This window comes from Phalacrocorax carbo, chromosome 12 (assembly GCF_963921805.1).
Source record: "Phalacrocorax carbo chromosome 12, bPhaCar2.1, whole genome shotgun sequence".
Classification (NCBI taxonomy): Eukaryota; Metazoa; Chordata; class Aves; order Suliformes; family Phalacrocoracidae; genus Phalacrocorax; species Phalacrocorax carbo.
In genome coordinates this window covers 9076187-9098591 of record NC_087524.1, presented here as the reverse complement: position 1 = coordinate 9098591, position 22405 = coordinate 9076187, and the positions used below count along the sequence as shown (strand labels likewise).

Sequence of the window (22405 nt, the reverse complement as noted above, 5' to 3'; positions counted from 1 at the left end):
TGGAAGAGACTTTGCTCCGAATTGCCTATTGATTCCTTCTTGCTGGATGTCAGGGTTCTTCCTCAGTGTAGAAAAGGAGATGTTTGCATTCCTGCCAAAGGAAAATGTGGGGGTGGGGGGGTTTCTTTGGCTGCTTTTTCTTTGGCTTACTCTTTAATGAATTCTAGCATCTGGACAAGCATTATTAGCAAAACTTCTCTGCGTGCAGCGACTCTCTCTGTTTTTAAGGAGCAGTACATCTCAGCACAAACTATTATTGCAGGAACTTCTGGTGGAGCTGAAGGAAGGACCCTTGGTTCCAGGATCACAATGGGAACAAGGCTCTTCCATCACTGGAGCAGCAGGGGTGTTGCCCAGTCATGCCCCAGCCAACATCCCAGGCTCCATAGACTGTCCCATCTCACCTATGTGACAACGAAATAAGCAGTGTTGGGCAGCCCCAAAGCACAGCTGCATGGTGCATGGGCCAGCATCTCCGTCCAGGAAAAAAAACAACCCACCAGCCCTGTCATGGGAGCTTGCACGCCTGTGTGGAGGCTGGAGTTCTCCCCAGAATAAAGGTGAAGGCAACACAGCATCATGGATAAATGGCCATGCTCTTACTTCTCCCTGAGCTGATGGTGCAGTCGGTGTCCACTGCCTTTTATCTGAGAGGTCGAGGCTCTGCAGGGGTATAAATCTTTAAGCATCTGCAGTGTGACTCATTCCTTTCCCCTGACAGCCTTGGTGTTTAACCCAGTAAGAAAGATGGGACCACAAAGGAGGATTTATTGCCTTGTTTGAGCTTAGTGCTTTGCTGGAGAAGCCTTCTGGCGCATATAAGCAGGCAGGTGGAGGGAGTCACCCTGAAGAAAAGATGGCAATAGAAAAGGAGGCCTGGATGGAAATGGCTGGAGGTCAGCGCTGATAACATGCTGAGCTGGGCTCATCCCTCTCTGCTGTCTTCATTCTCCTCCTAAAGACCAGGAGAGTGAGGGCATGGGTCTTCCTTAGGGGAAGAAGTGAGGGCACAAGCCCTCCTGGCCACGTCACCATGCATTCTGTGGGGACCTCAGCCCTCTTGCCCTGTGGTGGCCCCTGGGGGGCCCACAGGAGTGGAGCAGATGGGGCTCAGCACACCTTGGTTGGGTGTTAGGCGGTCCCTTCTCTGATCCTGCAGCCAAACTGTGAGCACCAGGACATGGCCAGAGCAAGCTGTCCCCAGGGGCTGTGTCTGCACCGGCACACCGGAGCCCTTGGCTGCCTTCTCCGTGTGTGCCTGCAGGGTACGGTCCCAGTGTGTCCTGGGCAACAGTCCCCAGGGACTCCTGCTCCCAGTGCATTTGCTGCTGCGAGAGACTGCAATGAGGGATGAATCTCCTGCAAAGGCTCCCTTGTGGGACTACACTTTCTGCAAAGGGACTTACCAAAGGGCTAATGGAGGCTTGCAGGATGGGGTTTGAAAGGGTTGGGTTTTCTGGGTGTCATGGCCAGCAGCTCTCCCTGGTTCTGTGCTTGCAGAGGACTCTGCTGGAGGACCAGCTTTCCTCCATGGTCCCTGCAGCACAGGTGGTGTGGCCAGAGGCTGGACATGAATAACTGGGAGCCTACTGCAGAGCTGGGGCAGCACTGGTTGCCCAGTGAGGCTCCGTCCTTCAGGAAAGCAGCATGTCCCCCTCCTGCAAGGGCTCTCACTCATCCTCAAGTCCCGGGACAGCATTTGTGGGATTAGTAACTTGCTGCTATCAGGGTAATTAAAGCTTGGCAGCTCAGACCCTGTAAGATCACAGGGACAGAGCCCAGCCCAGGGGCCAACAAACCCATAATGTAATGTAAACTCAAGCCTGGTCCTTTCTGGTGTATCCTAAATGCCCAGATCCTTTCCCTGCCTGCTGCCTCCCTGCCATGAAGCTTAACACCATGAGTCGGCACCAAATCACTGCAGAGCTCCAGAAATGCAGGATATCTCTGGAGCTGGCCCTTGCAAAGAGCTAATTCTGGTTAGGATCCAGTTCCCAAAACAGCACCTCATCCTCCCTCTGACTCCTTTGTCCTCCTCCGTGACTGCAGCCCTCTGCATCGATATCACTGAAGTAAAATTCCCGGCTTCATTGCTAGCATCCAGCCAGCTGAGCAAGCAGGAATCCCAGCGGAGGCTTGAGCCAGGAATAAAGGACAGGTCAGGCTGCTTATACTCAAGGGACAGAAAAAAAGCAGCGCTGGAGGGTATTTGAGGTTTAGAATATATTACATTAGCTGCACGGTCACATCTGCCTTTTATTTGCCCTATGGTTTGGATGAAGTGCTGTTTGCATTTCCTAACTGGCAGCTGAGCCGAGAGATGTTTGAAGGTTGGTCCAATGCTCTGGACTTAACTCTGCAGGTGCTGCCCCCCACCATCCAGCTCTGCCTAAGCACCCCAAGTTGCTCCACACTGTTTTGCTGGGGGCTGCTGGTGCCAGTGGGATGCGCTGCTCCAGCCATGCACTGAGCCCCCTCCCCTGCCTCCAAAAGGTGCCCCTTGCTTTGCCCACCCCAGGGCTGCATTACTCCACAGTGAGCAGCCTTGCCAGGGCATTGTCCCCAAGGTTATTGGTGTGGCAGGGTCAAGGGAAGCAGCCGTGCTGCTCCTGGCCTGCAATGCTGGCAGAGAAGCCTGTGACTGTCACACTGTCCCTGGGGCTCTGGGGCAGATTGCCATGACGAGGCAGGAACGAGAAGGCAATAGGACAGCGTGGTGCTGGCAGGGCCTATTGCCTTTGCTCTTCCCATGCCCCACTGCCCTCCCATGTGCCCCTCTACAGGCACATCTCAGGCAGCGTGGGGGCACCTTCTGAATATAAGCCAGCACTGGTCACAGCAGCTCTGCAGGCACCTTTGACTCCTGGGTTTACTTGGGAGGTGGGTGCACCCTCCATCTTCCATGTGTTATTGTGTAAATTGCTTTATCTTCACTTATGAAGCAAACAAAGAGGCTATTTTTAACCCCTGAGCATGCAGGCAGGGTGGAGGAGAAATTGCAGGTATGTTAGGACCAAACTGTCAGGGGTGTGATGCAAATCAAAGCCTCAGAGTCCATTTTCTGGGCCAACGAGGGTGCGCTCAGCCATGTGAGACCTTGTTCCCTCAGCCAGCCAGCCATGAACTCTTCTACAAAGCAGGGCCACCACGACAGGCACCTGGAGGTGAGAGCTAGACATGTCCCACTGCCATTAGTGGGACCAGCCTTGCATTGCAGCCCCAGCAGTGGAGTTTGGCAGCTGCACCCAAGCCCTTTGCAGGGGACTGGAGGGAGTGCTGGAGACTGAACTGGCTGTGAGCCAGACACTGAGGTGTGTTCCTGAGGTGAAGCAGCAGCAAAGATGACAAAACAGCTCAGTTTGATCCACATAACTATTTCTTTCTTTTTAATTATTAACTTGTGCCTTACTATAGAAGAGAAAATAGTGCGAGCAAACGATTTGCTGGTTCCAGGAACTACTCTGGCACCACCGCGAGGGCAGTAAGGTCTCGTGATGATAACCTTGCCAGGGCACTGACACGCAACACACGCACACGCGGAGTCTCCGGCTCTTGCAAAAGCGATTGCTGGCAATTTTAAGGCATTGAAGGAAACCTATGGTTGTAAATCCTAGATAAAATTTGGCACACGTCAGAAGAGATAGAGCGGAGACGAGGATGCTTTGTGGGCTGGTATTTGGGAGTCCTGCAGCTTCCCAGTGCTGGCTGGGGCACAATGCTAACGTGAGCGTGGGGTTTTCAGTGACAACCGTGCAGCTGAACAAGAGGCCCTGCAGGCCCTGACGTTTCAGAGCCAGCAGCACCAGACAAGGTGCTGTGCCCCACAGGGTGGTGGTGCCTTCACTTCTGATGCACCAGTTCCCTGTCCTGTGCCTGCTGCTAGCAAACCCACATGCCTGGCTGGACTAATGCTGCTGGAAACCAGAGTTGGCAGGATTAAAAAAAAAAGAAAAAAAAAAAAGAGGAACATTCCTTATAGTTTAAAATATAAGTGGCTCATAGACCAGACATCAGGTGTGGTTACAGTCCAGTATGGTTATTTCTGTGCTTCAGAGGTTAAAAGTGGACGGCTACAGCTTGAGGAGTGGGGAAGAGTTTAGCTATACGTGGATTTGGATAGTAGTTGAAGGTCTGTAGCCTTGAAACTAGTTGTAGCAAACGTGTTGAGTTGATTCCCTCATCCTCCCTCCCCAGACAGCTGGTTAAGCGGCAGTCCCGGCCAGCTCCCCCTCGCCTGCAGCGGGAGGAGGGAGGGAGGAATGGTGGGTGCTACAAGTCCACTGTGCCACCACAACAATGACCAACATGCATCTAGCTACCTGCCTGCACCTCCGCCCCATTTAAAAGGGAGCAATGTGCCAAGCTTGGCCTCCGCATGGTGGGACCCACAAGGAAGCCAGCCCCAGGTCGCTGTCCCCAGGGGGTTATATGTTTTCAAGGGGGGCTTCCTGCAAGTCCAGAGCGGCTTTGTGCCCCAAGGGGCAATTTAAGGCCAAGTGGAGACTGTTCCCCCTCAAATGCAAAACAGACGGGGTCCTGACGGTTACATTTTTGCATTCGCAATGATTCCTTCATGCAGGTTTAATCTCCCTCTTTTCTTGGCAGAGGTTATGGTCCCCTCAATCATCTCAGCCCTGCTGGACGATATTTTAGAGGTCATTTTAATAACCTCTCCTTGTTCTTTCTCCTTGAAGGACAGAGCAGAGGAACTAAAGCCTCTTGGCTGGAAGGAGTAACTGGGGTTGGGGAGGGGATTGAGTGCCGAAAGGCCGACATTTCCCGTGCTGAAGAGGTTCTCCTCTCCCTCCAGCAGCTTCCTGCAAGCACATCACAAGGAAAGAGGTTAGTCTTGGGACATCTCACACAAAACATCTGTAAAGCCTGAGGGTGTGCCTTGACCTGCAAGCAGGTCCGAGTACTTCAGGCCATCACCCCAGCCTGCAGTGGACACTGGCTCAGGTCACACTGCACCATGAAACGGGTTCAAAATCATATGCTTTGGTCAATCATTTTTGGAGTACTTGCAATATGGGGTACATGAGACCAGCTCCCTCCTCTCCCTGCAGAAAACCCAGGAAAATCAAACCCCAAACCAGAGGGGGTCTGCCTTTTGCATCTACTTTGACTTTGCAAGAGAGACAAGTTTCCAACCCCAAATGTCCCCATTAAAAACCTCTGATTTTGAGATGGCTGGGGGACATGGCTCAAAGCCACCAGATCAAGGCATGACGTGGAGCCACGGCTGCTCCCTGGGCAGGAGCATGGCAGGTATGGGCAGGGGAGATGACCAACGCGATGGTGTTGCTCTTTGAGTGTGTACCCAGATATTTTCTGGGCCCTTGAAAATACCCCAGCCTGGTAGGGTTGGGAGGCATCTGGGCAGAACGGGGTCAGAGCAGCCTTACCTGTAGGCAGCTATCTCAATATCAAGTGCCATCTTGACGTTAAGCAGGTCTTGGTACTCCCTCAAGTGCCGAGCCATCTCATTTTTGGTGTTTCGCAGGTCATCCTCCAGCTGCCCGATGGTGTCCTGCAAAGGCAAGGACACTCAGGAACATGTTTTGGAGCAGGGACCTCTCCTGCAGGTTTTCTGCTCTGCTCATTGTGGAGACAGGGAGGCTGCAATGGGCAGTTGATCCGCGATGGCACATCCCAGCAGGAGCTTGGGATCATGAAGTCTCCTGTTCACAGGGATGGAGAAGCTGACAGAGCACTGGGCACGGATTGAGAGTGTGTGCAGAGAGGGGAGCCTTTAAACATTGATGGATTTATATAGTTTCCCATCTGCAGCAGGGCCTGTGAGACAGGGGAGCAAACAGCACATGGTGGTGGAGCTCCCTGTCCTTTAGGGATGAGGCAAGCTGCAGCAGAGAGAAGGAGAAGGTGAAGGGAAGGGCAGGGCTGTTGGGGAGGGATGGGATGTTTTGGGCTTAAATATCATCAAAGCAGGGGCAGTAGCTCAGCAGGACAAGCAAGAGCACCCAGCACTGCAGCAGCCCATGGCTGGAGCGCTGCAGTCTGCATCCGGGTGGCTTAGCAAGGGTTGGGACATGTGTCTGGGGTGGTGGAGGGAGAGTTGGTGCTGCTGGGGCAGGAGGGAAGAGCTGGCTCCAGGAGGGGAAGGCTGACTCCTTCCCCAGAAAATGCCTCAGAGCCCCAGGCTGATGGGCCCTGAATGCAGGGATTTGCAGGTGTTATAGAGCCAGGGCCCTGCCCTGCGAGAGCCAGGTGCTCAGCTGGACGACGACGTCCTTCTAGCACCCTTCCCATCAGCTTTGCCCTGCCACAGCTGCTACATCCAGTTCTACCTGCAATGCGGAGGATTCCAAGGCCAGATCTCCTGCTAACAAAGAGGACAAATATTTTTTTTCTATATTTTTTTGTCAGAAAACTAGCAGCTCTGGTTTTCTCCCTCATGCGCATGCTGCTTAGGTATGTAAGCAGCAGTCTGAAATCAGTGAAACCCACTCCTATAGGGATCTTCCCAATCAGATGGTTTCCCGCTGCCACCTGCCCCACTGTGCCACCAGAGGAGCAGGATTTGGAGCAGGAATGAGTAAGCAGTTTGCATTTAACTGACGGTGCAGCCCTGCCTGCAAAGCCCTGCAGTGGCCACTGCCAACATCTGTGCTCCCACACCCCCTCCCACAGCCAGGCCTTTGCGACTGCTTCTAGCTCCTCTGTTCCAGCAAACAAGCTTTGTCCTGCCACATCATCTCCTTCTTGTCCCTGTCATCATGCCCATCTCATCCCGTCCTTCGTGTCCTGCATAACTGTCCTTGTGTACAGTGCAGAGACAGCCACGAGATGCAGTGAGCCTGATGCAATGAACCCAGTCTGAGCTAGGACCCTCAGAGAAGCAGTGCCAGCTCATCCTGAACATGGCACGGGGCATCTCACAGTCAAGGTAGCTGGACATAGCCTGCCTTACGGGACATTTACAGGCTGTTCTTGGCGTCTCTGCCTTGACCTGTCCTGCCCTGATCATCTGCCGCAGCAAAAAACTGCAAGGAGCTGTGCCTCTGAGGTGGGACTGGGCGATGGGAAGGGTTCAGGTAGACCACTGGGACACTGAAAAGCTCCAGGACGTGGACGGATGCTGCTGCAATGCAGATTAAAATCTCTGCTCCAATGCAGCCAGACTGCTGCTGCAGCGAGCCGTGACAAGATGGAGGGAGGGACTTGGGGTAACTCTACCCTGGGACAGCCCCACTCTTGCTGCTCTGACCCTCCGTGCCTACCGCCCCGTTCCCACTGCCTGCACCTCGCATGAACAAAACACTCTTTAAAAATGGGTTATCCTTGTTTCCCTGTCTGTACCTTTCTTCCACACCCCAGCTCTACCAGCTGGTTGAATAAACCCCCCTTCCCACACCACTGCAAACCTTTCCCCTAACTGAAAGCTCTCACATACTGTTTCAGATTTGACTGGATAGCCTAAAAATATAAAGACATGTCCCTGCGTTAGCAGCCTACAGGAACATTTTAAAAGCTCAAACAATAGGAATATTCTCTTTTGAGACAGATTTCCATCCTTTTACACTGGTTGTAGCCAGGGAGATTAGTTAGCTGCTACACATGTACATTGTCCAAAAGACCACTGAGTATTACCACACTTAAAGCAGATCCTGAGCGTCTTGTAGGAAAAAGTTGCTGCGCTGTTGCTAAAGTAATTTCAATTATGGAGCTGTTTAATCCAGTTGCATTATTTTTCTTTTTCCCAATTGATAGGTTGTTCCTGGAATCCCTCTTTCACGTGGCATCAAGACTATTTAAGAAGATTAATGTGTGTAATCCTTTCACCCGCTACAGGAAATATCACATATTGCCCATTTCCACAATATTTGTCGAAGACAACCTCAACTATTCTGGAATACTGCAAGCAGCTTGGAGCTACAGTCACAAATTCTAGAGAACCTGGCAAAATTTGGCCTTGAAAATGATAAGGCATTACTTGGGTGTGAAACGACAACGCCCTTCAGGCATGATATAAGGCCGTTGTTTCAGTATTTAGAAGGAAACAGCTGGATTTAGAAACCACAGATCATTTAATGGCCATGTAATATAATAAAATAAATCCTGAGATTGTTCTAAGTCATAAACATTTCCCTGTAGCAAGAAAATGTGGTAATACTGCAGTAATGGAATGAGAGATATGGAGAGCTTAATGTCCGCCCCATGTGAGCCTTTCCACGGACAGAAGAGATGCCAGCATCTGGCTGCAAATTCAGCCTTAATGTTTGCGGAGCTCCGATTTCTGCAGTGCAGGTGCCAAGGGCCCGGCCACAGGGTGAGGGGCCAAGCCTGGGCAGATGGCTTCGAGGAATTACCCACAACGATGGGGAACGTGTGGGCAATTCTGGAGCTGACCCTTGAGGGACAGAGCAGGGACGGGGCAATGCCCCAAACACCACTGCCGCATGCAGGGAGATCTTTGTCCCCTGAGGGAAGGGTGGGGGGGAGTGTCCTGGCCCTCCCTGTCTCCCTGAAACCTACTTTCTGGAGTTCTGCCTATGGATAAAAGGTGAAAGCAGCGGGCAGTGCCCCGGTGGAAGACTTGCTGTGCAGGGCAGAGAGGACCTATGCCGAGGCGGGGAGGAAGGCTGCAGCGATGCCTGGCACTGCGCAACGCTGCGCGGGCACTGCCCCGGCACGGCTGGGTTTGGTGCCGCAGAGCGCTGGCGCCCGGAGGGGGCTGTGGCGCGCAGTGCAGCACAGCACGGGGCAGCGGGGGCGCCGAGCGCGGCGCCGTGCGGGGGGGCACCGCACCGGGCCGGGTGCCCAGTGCTGCACGATACTGCGGGAGCGGCCGCGCTGCAGGGTTTTGCATGCAGTGGAGATGCTGGGCGCTGCACAGGCCCGGGGGAGGGAGAGTGCCGGGTCGGAAGCGCCGGTGCTGCACCGCGCCGGCGGGATTGCGTGGGATGAAGATGCCCGGTGCTACACCGCACTGGGGGAGCTCGCTGGAATGAGGTGCCGGGGCAGGCTGCAGGGGAGGAGGATGCTCGGTGCCGCGCCGTACCGAGCGCCGGGGCGGAGCTGCCCGGCGCCGCCCGGTGCCGGGGACCCTGCGCGGGCCTTGAGGGGACGGTGACGGTTCCCGGCGCCGCCCGGCTCACCTGCAGGCCGGCGGCCTCGGCGCTGTGCCGCTCCTCCAGCTCCTGCAGCTGCCTCTCCAGGGACTGGTGGGCGCCGCGCAGGCTCTCCATCTCGGCGAGGCGGGCCTGGAGCTGGCGGCGGCACTCGCCGGCCTCCCGGCGGCTGGCACGGACGGCCTCCTGGCTGCGGGCCGCCCGCTCATGGAGGCGGGCGCAGCGGGCGCGGTACCAGTCTTCGGCCGCCTGCAGATTGCGGGTCGCCAGCGCCTCGTACTGGGCGCGCAGCTCCCGCAACGCCGCCGCCAGGTCGGGCCGCCCCGCCGGGGCCGGGGCCGGGGGCGCGGCGGCACGGAGCGCTGCGCCCAGCTGGGCCAGCTGCTCGGCGTGGGCGCTGCGGAGCTCCGCCAGCTCCTCCCGCAGCGCCGCCGCCCGCCGCTCCAGCTCGGTGCGGGCGCGGGCGGCCCCCTCGGCCGCCTGCTGCCGGGAGCGCAGCGCCTGCTCCGCCTCGGCGCGGCCCCGCGCCTCCTCCTCGCACCGCGCCCGCAACCGCTGCGTCTCCTCGGCCAGGCGCGCCCGCTCCAGCGCCGCCTGCGCCCGCTCCCCGTGCGCCTCCTCCAGGCGGGCGCGCAGGGCCCGCAGCTCCCCGCCCAGCAGCCGGCCCAGCCGGCGGGGCTCGGCCGAGCGCTGCCGCAGCGCCGCCAGCTCCGCCGCCAGCGCCCGGTTGCGCTCCTCCAGCGCCCGCACACGCTCGATGTAGCCGGCGAAGCGCTCGTTGAGGCCCCGCAGCTGCTCCTTCTCGCTGCCCCGCTCCCGCCCCGGCCCCGGCTCCGCGCCCGGGCGCGCCCGCCGGCCCGCAGCCCCCTCGGGGCGCCGCGGGGCCTCCGCGAAGAGGCGGCGGAAGGAGGCGGCCGGCGCCGCCGGCTCCGCGCTGTAGCTCATGGCGGCGGAGCAGCACCGGCGGCGGCGGCGGCGCTTATGTACGGCGGGGCGGGGCGCGGTGCGGTGCGGTGCGGAGCGGGGCGGGGCGCTCCGGCGGGGAGGGGGCGCGGTGCGGGGCGCGGTGCTCGGGGCGCATTGCGATGCGCGGGGCGCGGGGCGTCCCCGGGGCCGCTGCGGTAGGAGGCGGCGGGAGCTGTCCGTGCGCCGGCGGTGCTGAAGGGCCGCGGCGGCGGCCGGGGCACGGGGCAGGACAGATGGATGGATGGATGTGGGGACGGACGGACACACGGACACTGAAAGCACAGCAACGTATACGGGCGGGCGGTCAAGGTCACACACACGCAAAGAGACGGACGCACAGGCACGCGGAAAGGGGCAGGCACCATCGCAGTAAGACGTACATGTACACATGCTCAGAGCCAGGCAGACAAAGGGACCAGCAGACGTGCAGAGATGCACGCAGATGCACACGCAGATGTACCGGCAAGGAGAAGCAGAAACACAGAAGGAAGCATGCAGAAACGGGCAGGTGGAGAGACAGGCAGGCAGACACACAGACACACACGTATCTCACTGCTGCTGGGGTATCCCCAGCCGTCCCCACGGATGCTGAAGGGAACCCGTGCTCTGTGCCTGTGCCTGGGGTGAAGGTGTCCCATGGGACTGGTCCCAGCCCCTCTCCTCTGACAGGGTCAGGGGTGTCTACAGCAGCGTGGGCTCTCCACAGGATGGGGCAGCGGGCAGTTGGGGTGCGGGGTGGGTGCAGAGGTGGGGACATGCCTGGAGGAAGGGGTGCCCAGGACAGAGACTCATCTTTGGTCCAGCCATGCTGCAGGGGACATGGGGGAGGATTTTACCTCCAGGTTGTTTCCCAGGAACTGAAAGAGCCACTTCAGTTTCTCTCCTGTCCACGCAAGTGGACTGGGCCTTCCCAATGGCAGAGGTTTGTTGGGAGTACCCACGGCTGCAGAGCTGTTGGGGAGGGGACACTCACATCCCGCTCCAGGCCAAGCACCATGCCCAGGAACATGGCATCTCATGACAGGACCTGCCAGGAGACCAGTGGGAAGTGACTAGTCTCTTGGAACAGGAGCACAAAGTGTGGCTGTGAGATGGAAAAACAGCTTAAAGTAACTGTGATCCAGGTGTGAGGAACATGGTGAAATGTGCAATCAGATCCTGCCTCCTGCTCTACACCTCTGCGCCACTGAGCTCTGCACTTGATGCCCAGTTCCTCTACTCCGCTTGTCCCCATTTCTCCTCACAGGTGACCAGGGGACAGCATGAGGGAAGTCCAGCAGATGGGTGGGGAGGATGAGCAAGCCAGGGATGGCACTGGAGAGAGCTGAGACTTCCAAACAAGCTGTCACTGTTTCAAAGGGACCAGCCAATTTGGGAGAAATGGTGCTGGAATTCACATCTCGTTGGGGTCAGAAGTTAATCATAACAGCAGCTCAGGAGGAGGCCTTGCAAGCGTGGCAGCAACCCTGGCTGGAGTGCACAGGAGCCCGCATCCCTGCAGCCATGCTTAGAAGGGCACTGCCTGGGGCAGAAAGCCCATGGGGGAAACATCCCTTTCACTTGGGGTGAGGTGAGCCCAGCCCAAGGTGGAGCACTGCCCTGCTGTGGGAGCAGGCTGGTTCTAAGGCCTGCAGTCAGGGATTGGTGATAGGATCAACCCACATGTATATACCCCACCTTAGTCCTGTCCGTCTGTCTCATAGGGCATAGGAGGAATGAGGAATGTTGGTCAGTAGAGACAAAGGAAAGAGACACACTTGGGCAAGAGACTTGGCTTGAGCCTTGTTTTTCCAGGATTCAGATCTGCTCACAGGTATTTTTCCTGGAAGGACTCAGTTTTCCTGAAGCCCATTTTAGGTCAGTGACTGTGAGGCTACACCACTTTTATTTTCTGAGTACCCTACATTTTGGTGGCCGAGCAGGCCAAGGCAGACCGCTTCAGCCCACACGAGTCTGCCAGCTGTCCTGGAGCATGGCACCTGTCCCGGGCTGCTTGGCTCACACTGCTGATGCTGCAATCCTCTCCTTGGTCTGGGGTGTTTTTCAGGTCTTTCACATGCTCCTCACACACAAGTGCATTTTACCACTTCTTTGTCATCCATTGCTTTGCATTACAATATCCTAAGTCAGGTTTCTGCTACTGGCAATAACTGATCAAATAAGTGAGAAGTTACCAGGTCTAAGTTTTGTGTGTGGCATTGTTTTGATGACTTTGCTGTCATGATTACTACTGGTGGTCAAGGCTGTTCTGGTTCTCTTTTGTCTTGGAAAAGTGGAGTGCAGCCTACCCTGGCCTCCATCCTTGTGCTGTTTTAGCACTGCCATATATATGTAGTCTAACAGCGGAGTAGGAGTGTCACAGTCTCCTCCAACAGAAAAAATGTAAGGGTCTCTGCAGAGACTGCTGACATCCATGTGGAAAGACCCTGGAATAGAATCCCTTTACCTGCCAATGGGTTGAGGTGTCCTGGGGTCTTTCTACACAGAGGGAAGGAGACTGCATGAAACAGGTTGGACCTGAGCTGGTTGCTGTTGTGACTGCTGGGACCTTGTAGCTGAATGAGCACAAGGAGTTGGAGTCAATTAATGATAGTAAACACTGCTGTCACACAGAACAAGGATGTCACTCCAGCTCGGGTTGCTTCTTTCAGAGGAGCAAAGGGTGGCTGAGACCTAGGGATTCAGCTCAGCATAAGCTGCCAGTCCTGAGGGCGTTCCTGTGTTCCAGGCAGCTGCAGCAGGTCCCCCATCCCAGGTGGCTGGCACCCAAATGCGATTCCCTTGTGAGCCCCTTGAGCCCCTGACCTGGCTCTTGGGGGCTGACTTGGCCAACAGACCTGTACAGCCCTCCCAGTGAGAGAGAGGGATACAGCGTGGCCACACCCTGGAGAAGGAGCCATGTCCTGGCAGACCGGAAGGAAGTCCCTGAAAGACCCAGACCCAAATTCCTCAAATTCCCCAAATTCCCCAAATTCCCCAAATTCCCCAAATTCCCCAAATTCCCCAAATTCTATTCTATTCTATTCTATTCTATTCTATTCTATTCTATTCTATTCTATTCTATTCTAGGCTGGAGGCTAGCTGAACACCAGCGTGTTAGACCTGAAATGAGATGGCAAGCTGGAAGTGGGCACAAACTGAAACTAGGGCAGTGTCTGGGCTGCATTCAGCCTCAGGAAACCTTGATTCGTGGATCTCTATGGAGACCCCGTGGATCTCTGTTGGGACATGGCCACAGGGGGATCTTTATCAGGCCAGAAAACAGGCAGAAAACTAAAGAAAAACAGTCCCATAGCTAAGAATTGCACTACTGAAAGAAAGCCAGTGGGTTGCCCAAGACCTTTCCATACCTCCTAGTTGCTTCAAAAATCAGTGCCTGTGAGACAGCAGGAGGAGTCCTTAAAACTCCATGATCCCCTCTGCACAGCAGCCGCCTGCTGATGGGGCTCGTTAAACAATTTATCGCCAGAGCTGCAATCCGCCTGGGCTCATGATTCAGAGGAAAAAGCCGTCCTCTGAGCTGTGCACACACAGTGACGGGACACACACACCTTCCTGCCAGTTTCCAGCACAGTCCATTAAACTAATGCTCTGGGAAGGTGTTTCGCCAGCCGGCTTCACCACAGTGGCCACGTGAGAAGGAAATGCTTGCCGGCAGTGGGAAAAAGGCAGATCCAAGTGTCTTCTGTGAGGCTGCTGCCAGATCTCCCATGGCACAGGCAGGCTAACCCCCTGTGGGAGGGAGAGCTCTGTGGGTAGGGGCAGCAAAATCAGGGAGAAAATATATATAAGTGGCAAACACATATATAAGAAAGAAGGATGTATTTGCTGAATTGCACACACATGAAAACACTGACAAAAATAGGAAAATGGCTGTGCTGGGTCCCTCTAACTCAAGAGTTTGTTTCTGACAGTGGCAGATTTACGTTTTCCTTGTTCAGGCTGTCTGCAGCTCTGGGTTCCCCCGGCAGCAGTCACATCCCTGTGTTTGCTGGCCCTTATCTAATCTGTGCAAGTTCACGTCCTGGATGCCACAGTGCTCTGTAATCCACAGTTTGCTACTGTGCAGTATGAAAAAACATCATCTTTGTTTGCACTTCAGAGTCACTGCTAGCTGATTTCATTCCATGCCCCTGGCTTGTGGGACACAGTGGAAGAGCTGGGACATGGTTCTTGCCCCCCCCACCTCCCCATGCTGGATTTTGCAGGCCTCTGCTGTACCCCCCTCAGTCTTTTTCTTAGGCTGAAGGACTTTTGCCTATTTAATTATCCTTCACAGAAAAGCTGTTTTGCACTTTTAGTAATCCTTGTTGGTTTTAGTGCATCTTCTAGGGTTATGTGTTGGAAAGACATGCAGACAGACAGACAGACACACACACATTCTGGGATGGGCCCCACCATGAGGATGCATGGAAATGAGCTCCTAGACACAGATGGATGCATCTCCAGGTGAAAGCCCATGCTTGGGTGACCAGTGCAGGTGCTGAGATGTCCCAGGGCATTGGGAGGTGCAGGCTGAGCTTCCCAGGTAGGTAGTGCCACCCCACTGTGGGCTTGGTGCCAAAAATGGACTTTGCTTTAACCAGAATGGCGTGTGTTAAAGGCTGGTGCCAGTCGGTACTTCCCCTTGGCAAGGCGACGGAGCAAGTCTTGCAGAGCCTGGTGAGCCACGACAGGCCAAGTGTGCCCAAGTTGGCAAAACCCTGCCCGGCGGCATGTCCCCATGCTGCAGAGGATGGTGGCAGTGCCCTATCGCCCGGAGCAGAGCAGACAGTGATAGGGAAAGCCAAGGGAAGCGTCCTTGGGGAGATAAAGGAAGCACCACAGTGGCAGGACTGGGAAAGCTGCTGCCGGAGGAGGAGAAGCATTCCTGGCCTCCAGCCACCACCCGAGGCATGGGAAGGGAGACGGGACCCAGGTGCCAGCGGCTTGGCAGAGCTGCGCGGGCCTGGGATGAGCTGGGGCAGGTGATGACTGCCATCACCCTTGTCACTGGCGGGGACCACAGACCACCCTGAGGTGGCCAAGACCCTGCTGGGGCTGGGGTCTCTTCCAGGCCTCCGGGGTCAGGAAAAACTGGCAGTAAAAGGCTCGTTTTGCTGGGGAGTTTTTTTTGCCCAGCACTTTTTGGGACGTTGCTGGCCCATGTGGCTCTGCTGGGAATGGACCAATGGATACTCTTCCTTCCACACAACCGCCCCGTGAGCCTTTCCTGCGTGGACTGCCGTGCCTGCTGGTGTGGGGGGTGCAGGCCTGTGCTTGGTGGTGGCAGCAGACCTTTGCTGGGGACGGGCAGGCAGGACCTCCCTCCTCCTGCCGCCGTGGCCAATGTCCCATAAGCCCCCTCCCATCACCCTCCATGCTACCTGCGGCGGCTCCCCGGGACCCCCTCACCACCCTTCCCAGGGCTGCTGGGGTGCACCCGGGCCCCCCTCGTCCCAGCCCACGCTGCAAACGCACTCCTCAAAAAAACAATAGTGAGTTGCGCTATTTTAACCAAAATTCCAGCTGCAGGGGGGTGGGTGGGTGTGCGTGCGGCTCTCCGGCGGGGTGTCACAATGCCGCCGCCCCTGGCCGCCGCCACTCTGCGGCTTTGCTCCGGCCTCGCACACTCGCCCCGCTCCCTGCCGCCGGGAGGGGCGTGGCGCAGCGCGGCACGGGGCGTGGCGCGGCGAGCGCCTGCGCAGTGCGGCCGGCTCGGCGCTGCGGCAGTGTGTGCGGGGCAGTGCTTCCGAGCGTGGCGGGAGGTGAGAGCGCGGCGCGGGCGCGCGGGGGCGGGGCGGGGCGCGACGTGCGCGCGCGCCCGGCGGGGACCGCTGGGGGGGCTTTGGGGGGGGGGGGGGGCGCCCCCCGGTCCCCTCAGCCGCTCACCCCGCGGGGAGGCGGGGGTCTGTCCGCCGGGACCGCGGAGGGGAGGGAGAGGAGGGCAGCGAGCGGAGCCCGGCCGCCCGCCGGCGGCACTTCCCCTTCTGCCGGTGAGGGGATCCCCTCGGAGGCAGCGCCCCGGGGCCCGCCCGGCCCCCTCCCCTGCCCGGCCGCTGCGCCCCCGCAGCCCCGGGTCCCGTGTCCCGTCCCAAGCAGGGCGACCCCCGGGTCACAGCAGCCCCCCCCCCCCCCCCCCCGGCGGGGTGATCCCCCTCCCTTCCCCACCGCGCCCCCAGGCAGGGCCCCTCCGCCGGTGGGGCTGCCCCCTCCCCGGGGCAGGGCGGCTCGTTGCGGGGAGCGCTCCCCCCCCGGCCGCCCCGCGGTGCGGCGTGAGGAGCGGGAGCCCTCGGGAAGGGGGTTGTGAGGTTTGGGGCCGGCACTCGGTGCCTCCGTTTCCGCCTTCTGTCCCACGTGGACCGGAGGGGCCCCGGCGGCCCCCGCCAGCCTCGCCCCGGGAAGGGGGTCCGGCCCCCCGGGCGGGGAGCGGCGGTCCTGGCCGCGGCGGGTGGCCCTGGCCGTCGGGGCGAGGGTCCGCTGCAGCGGCTCCGCTCTGGGGGAGTTGCTCTCGGCGATGCCGCTGCATCAGGCTTGAGCTGATAACCTAACGGCGGCGGCGAGGCGGCAAATAAATAAATAAAACCAGAACCAACACAAAACTGCTTTGCTAACATTTCTCTTATGCTTTTTTTTTTTTTTTAATCTCGCCTTGTCTGCCAAAAATAATGTTGCAAAATGTATGCCGGAAACAAACCTGCATTCGTTTCAGACAGGCTAGATGACTTAATAGGGCAGTACTGTTTCTTGTAGCACAGGCAGTTTTAAACATTCCTGGAACCACTGAGGTGATGAAACCCTCAAGTTTATTCTCTCGCTGGTGTGTCTGATGGCTGCCAAGCTGGATACTAAGGATCCTCTCTGGCGAGGTCTTGAGAACATTCCTCCCAAGGCACAATCGCTGATGTTTTAAAAGAGTTTTTTTTTTTTTAGCTCTGGCAGATTTTCCATTGAACCTCAAAGATTGCAAAATACTTCCTAAGTAGCCACTTAGAAGTGTCCCCCTGTTACCTATCGAACCGGTCCCCTGTGGCAGTTCAGGATAATGTCTTGCCAGCGACTGAAATACGTTGTATTGATCCATATACCTGGTTGTCACTAGTGAGTAAAACAAAAATATGAAGATTTTTCAGGTCCTTTCAGACGCTATGTGGTTTATTGAAAACCAGAAACAAAACTCAAAGCTACATTTTAATCTCCAGTTCACGTGCTGAACTTGTAGTTCTGGCAGTGAGGAGAAACCCTGGTGTTTTACTTGCAAACCGATCGGCTTAGCTCGGGGAGCCTGTCACAGTCCTTGTCAGCCCGTGTCAACCTAAACATATTTTAGAGTAGAGCTGCTGTTTAAAATAATCTATTGCCATTAGTGCGGAGTCCAAAAGATCATTCAGGAACTTGCTGGTTTGATTAACAGCAGTTGGAGTTTGTTCAAGCATAGACGTAGTTTCATTATATAGTACAATACAACCGTTACTCTGTATAGCATCATTCAAACAAATTGTATGGCAAAATGCACCACCGAGTTACATTTAAAGTGCTCCATTGAATTAAATACAATTGCAGAGATAAATGGGGAGAAAAACTGTAAGAATGGGAGAAATGTTTTCAGCTGAGGTTTGAAATTAACAGCCTGTTAGTATATCTGCACTGGTAGCGTTAGTGTTATACACTGTTTCTAGGATACACCATAATAAAAATCAGATGCAAGCCAAAATTTTCCCAAACAAATTTCCAGTTTGTAGGCAATTTAAAAAATAATAATAACGATGATGATGATAAATCCCCCTTGAATTATTACTTTTTGTCATGTTTGATTCCTAATACAGCTTGAATTCAAAGTTAATAGACCCTTTCTAAAATCACTAGGAATATTTATCCTAGACTTTTGTTTAAATTCCAGGGGAATGTTTGTTTTTTGAAAAAACAGAAACTTTAGTGTGGTGTTTACTGGTAAACACTGCGGTATTGTGCCCTTTGTGGAAAGGTTGAAAGCAGTGTTTTATTTCCTTTAAAAATACACAAGTATATTATTTTTGTGTCCAAAGTAAAAGGGAAACAAGGTATTGAAATATGATGTTTAACTGATGCTTATTGAAAAAGCAGATAGGTTTATTTGCTCTCATCATACCTGTTATTTGCAGTTCAGCTTAATAAAATAATGCTTCAGTTAAAAACTGATAGATGGGTGCTTAGCTTGCAGCGTGAGCTGTTATCTGGGGATGGCCCCGGGCTGGCTGCAGGGTAGGTTTGCGGTGCTCCAGGACAAACTGAGATCATCTGCAACCTTTGAATCCTACAGAAACTGTAGATACCGACTCGCGAGGAGGTGCAGGAAGAAGGGCTGACTGCAGCTCTGCCCTTGAAAATCTTGGGCAAGTGACAAAAGCGGGGTTGTGCAGTCGCACTCAGCGAAACCATTCTTTAGTAGGAACTTTGAAATTAGGGGGCGTTGTGGGATCCGGGTGGTTCAGTGCCATGCAGCCCGCCGTTGCTCGGCCACTGGTGAAAATCCTGCAGAGGTCTGTAATGACCCGAAGTAATGTCACCGTGTAGAACCTGCTTGGCCTGGGGAAGGTGGATTAACTGTCTCCAGCCAGGCTGCAGTGGAAAGTTGTCATAGGAACTGGGGTGCTGTTTGGCAGGGCCGTGCCTTCACTTCACTCCTTTAAAAGAACACCTCAGTAACTAATCGCCTCGGGATAAGAAATACTCGTATGCCATCCAGCGTAAACCCATGAAGAGTGCAAGGCGCTTCAGCTGTACCCCAAGGGAAACTGAGGACAACGCTGTGTGTCAGCAGAGGACAGCCTGAGTGATGTACCTTGGGATGAGTTCGCAGTGCCTGCTCTAGGCCATGTCCTTGCCTTGGGGTAGCTCAGGAACACCGAGTGTCCTGATACAAAAAGGCTGTGGCTCTTTCAGCAGTGAGAATAATAGTACCAAAAACTGAACAGAACATGCTGGGAGTGGAAGCCTTGTCTCACTCTTCAGGACGTGTTTCGGATGAGATATGTTACCAAGTCAGCACAAGGGGATTCTTCACTTATTGTCTGTGCTGCATCTACTTTTAAAATTTTATTTATAGTGGCAGCGGCACAAATACCATTTGAAATTATATTTGAAATGGCCACGATCTGAATCGTCAAAAGTTGGCTATTCTGTGCTGAAGCATATCTTATTCTTTGAGCGTCTCCAAAGTGCACATTCATATAAATATTTCCTACTGTAAAATGTCTGTTTTGTGCTACTAAAGAAATTATTATTATGTGCCATGATTATGATGCTCGTAGCAATGAGCTGTATTTTGCTTTTTAGTTGTTAGGACTCCTTAACTGAAACAGTTCCTAAAACCTTGGACTGTGTACTCTACATAGAGAGCATGTTTAACAGGAGTCTGCTTTCTTAACAGAACCACAGAGAGAATCCAGCATATACAATAAATAGAACTTGATGTACGGTAAATAGGCCTTAAGCAACATCTGGAAAAAATTGCGTAGGTGTTTAAGGTAGCCACTGGGAGCAATTGATAATCTAAACCTGCCTACATAAGGGTAGTCATTAAGTCTCATGCATGTGTTTGCAGGGCGAAAAAGCTGCTTGGGAGACGTGCCTGCATGAAGCTGTGTTAGGAGAAACACGTTTTTTTTATATGACAGCATGAGGTCAAGAAGGGAGCCTGAGTAATTTGACCTAAAAGAACCCACAGCAGTCTGTGTCAGATCTTACTGCTACCCAAACATGTAACGGTGTGCACACCTTACTATAAGGTCAAAAGCAGATTTGCTCTTACTTCCCGGACAGTTGGGTCCCCAAACATAGTGAATGGGTGGTGAATGGCTGTGTGCCAGCCCTCTCAGTCCTGTCGCTTCTTCAAGTCTGGTTCAGGATGGTGGGGGCTAAACTTGTTGCTTGCTGGTGACCTTAGCCTATCATCCTCTGGGCACAAATACCTGCTGCGGGATTTACCAGCACAGCAGCCCTTTTTTGGTAGTTTCATTAGAGATGAAGTTCTGATGAAACTGAGGAGGTTGGAAACCCCACTGTGATTATCTGCATGCTATCTTCTCTTGACATGTAAGCAAGAAAACAATTGGGTTCTTACCCTGTGCATCATACCAGCTAAAACTGCTTTAAATTCTGCAAAGGCGTGAGCCCATTAAATGCGGGGAGCAGGAGTCAACAGTAATGAGATACCTATAGAAGTGATGCTGGGATGTGAGCAACCTGTTGGCTTCTCTTTTGAAATTAAAGGAGGTGTGGGCACAGCTTCTATAGGTGGATGGAAGAAGGGAGGCCCAAGGAGATGTGATTCTTTTGAGATTTGAAGGTGGCTCCAAAGTGAAGTAAGTTAGTAGAAACAGATGTGTGGGAACAATGTGCTCTAGTACTGCTTGCGTTGTACCTGTTCTGTAAATAAGACGACAGTTTCCATCTCTAAAACTACCGTTCCGGCTCCTCTCATTGCAAGTGATCTATTTAAAAACAAAGGTTCCTTGAAGTCATTATGCTGTCCAAAGTTAGCTTAATTTAGTTACAGAATATTCACAGCTCCCAGATGCCTTCCAGATATTTTCAAACAAAGACTTACTATTTTGCATATATGCTTGCTACAAGATTATCCTTTAACTTTGCTTGGCACAATTGGTTCAGAGGAAAGGGTAGAACAGAGATTTCCTGTAGAGGTTTCTGCAGGAGGCTCTGAAGTAGAGCGGTTTTCCACTGTTTACTTAAGAACAGGCTTTTGGATTAGCTGGCTTTGACCCAGGCTTGTAGTCCTCCCTGTTAACATTGGCATAATACATAAAACACTTCAGATATGTTCTTGCTAGATTTTCAGGAAGCAAATTCTCACTGAGCCCTCCAGGAAGGTATACTTCCCCAAAATACTTTCCAACTGGGGTGGTCCAGCTTTGCCAGTTGTGGTGGCCAGATCCGGATTGTGGGACCTTCTGGGCGGGTTGCCCCTTCCTTGCGTGCGCTGCGGCCTTTCCCCTGGCAGCAGCTGCTGCCTGCACTGCTGCGGCAGCAACAGCTGCGCCCCAGCTGTGCGTGCTGGGTTCAGGAGGAAGCGTTTAGCTGTTCAGGCAGTGTTTGCTGCTGAAATCAGTATTCCTTATCTCCTTTGGAGAATGGTAGCCGTGGGTGAGAATCAACTCATACTTTACTGTTTGGACTGTGCTCCTCTTGGCGTTTGCATCATATGTAGCACATCTGGCCATGGCACATAACCAGAAACTTTCTAGTCGGCTTCTAAAGTAACCTAGAAAGGAAGGTAAATTTGAAATATTGAAGCCTGATGGTTTAGCATAAAGCATACCAAAATCTCTAGACCAGCTGAATTCCGCTGTTTGGGTTGATTCAGTTGGTGATCAGTTGCACATAGCCATGCACAGCAAATAATTAGGAACATGGGGTCAGAGAAGAGCATGTGAATGTTCTGCCCTCAGAAACCCAAAGAGGTGCCGAGTGAGATTTATGCCAGTGCTTTGTAATCATAACAGCAATTACCAATAATAACATCTAGAAGTAAGTGCTAGTAAAAAATAGGCTGCCTAGGTAATTTTGGAAGTCAATAAATAGAACCAGTTGCAATTAAAAATAAATAATCTTTTTAGATGTTGATTTCCTTTGCTTTCTTCATCTTCATATGAGATACCTTCCCCCTGCCAAAGGAAGAGCTGAACATGTTGGCAAAGGTATTTCAAATGTTTCTTTCTGATCTTGTCAAGTCACCTTTTTTTGGATATTACAGAGCAATTCCATTTCAAGACTATGCAAAGATATATGTGGCCTTTGAAGCCACAGGAAAGGGCTGCAAGAATGGATCCCGAGTGTCCTGGTTCAATTGTGTCCTTTCTGACATCCTATGCAGTATTCACTGAGACCTTTTAAGAACAGATACCCATAACTGCTTCATAATTGTTTCTTTTTCATTGCTTGTTCAGTTCCACTTTTATAATATTATTCCCTGTGAGTGGTTTTAGGTTGGGATGAGTTCATTCCTTAAAGAAAAACGAATCAGTTGAACATAAATTGCAGGTGCTCTGAGCACCAGTTAGCTTGAAGTTGACCCTGGAAACTGCCCTTCCAGTTCGATTCTTGTAGCTGTGCCATCACTGAATACAAGTGGCTGAGTGATGCAGGAAAGAGGAATTTAACATAGAAGCAAGGCAGACTGGTAAATTATCTGTTAGTTCTGCTATCTGGAAACTGAGGCAGGAGTCATTTTCATTTTGAGACAGGAGGATTTCATTTTCCACTTCATGTTGCAAGCATCAGTCGATGCACCAGTGACGATTAAGGGCAGGTCAGCAAGGCAGTGCCTGTTTTGGGTCATTTGGTGTTTTGGGATGCTGCATTTTCACATT

General features: G+C 53.6%; 3 protein-coding genes across 6 annotated transcripts in view; 2 read left to right on the top strand and 1 right to left on the bottom strand.

Annotated features, from left to right (window-relative positions):
- The window catches only part of PCGF6 (polycomb group ring finger 6), a 44430-nt gene extending 36330 nt beyond the window's left edge, over positions 1-8100 (top strand). For 3 of the 4 annotated variants that reach the window (XM_064464080.1, XM_064464077.1, XM_064464081.1), the window contains exon 10: positions 263-3961. In XM_064464080.1, coding sequence (XP_064320150.1) covers positions 263-412 — 150 coding nt within the window. In that variant the 3' untranslated portion in view covers positions 413-3961. Of the gene's footprint in view, positions 1-262; positions 3962-7731 lie in introns of those variants that run through there. The other variant, XM_064464079.1, reaches the window with a different exon arrangement.
- Positions 3359-10068, bottom strand: INA (internexin neuronal intermediate filament protein alpha). Its single transcript, XM_064464076.1, has 3 exons — positions 9120-10068; positions 5406-5530; positions 3359-4817 (listed from the first exon to the last, which is right to left on the bottom strand). The coding sequence occupies exons 1-3, from the start codon at positions 10035-10037 to the stop codon at positions 4544-4546; spliced, it is 1317 nt and encodes a 438-aa protein (XP_064320146.1). The 5' UTR covers positions 10038-10068; the 3' UTR covers positions 3359-4543.
- A 5631-nt stretch (positions 10069-15699) lies between these two features.
- The window catches only part of NT5C2 (5'-nucleotidase, cytosolic II), a 62407-nt gene continuing 55701 nt past the window's right edge, over positions 15700-22405 (top strand). Inside the window, exon 1 of the mRNA XM_064464068.1 lies at positions 15700-15805. The gene's annotated coding sequence lies outside the window, so the exon portion shown is untranslated. The remainder of the gene's footprint in view (positions 15806-22405) is intronic.

What these genes read in the sequence shown, in the direction of transcription:
- INA (XM_064464076.1), bottom strand. Translation starts at nt 10,037, where the DNA reads ATGAGCTACAGCGCGGAGCCGGCGGCGCCGGCCGCCTCCTTCCGCCGC. An exon ending in CCGAGGCCGCCGGCCTGCAG is followed by an intron (nt 5,531 to 9,119) that starts GTGAGCCGGGCG and finishes TTGCCTTTGCAG; the next exon opens with GACACCATCGGGCAGCTGGA. An exon ending in ATTGAGATAGCTGCCTACAG is followed by an intron (nt 4,818 to 5,405) that starts GTAAGGCTGCTC and finishes ATGTGCTTGCAG; the next exon opens with GAAGCTGCTGGAGGGAGAGG.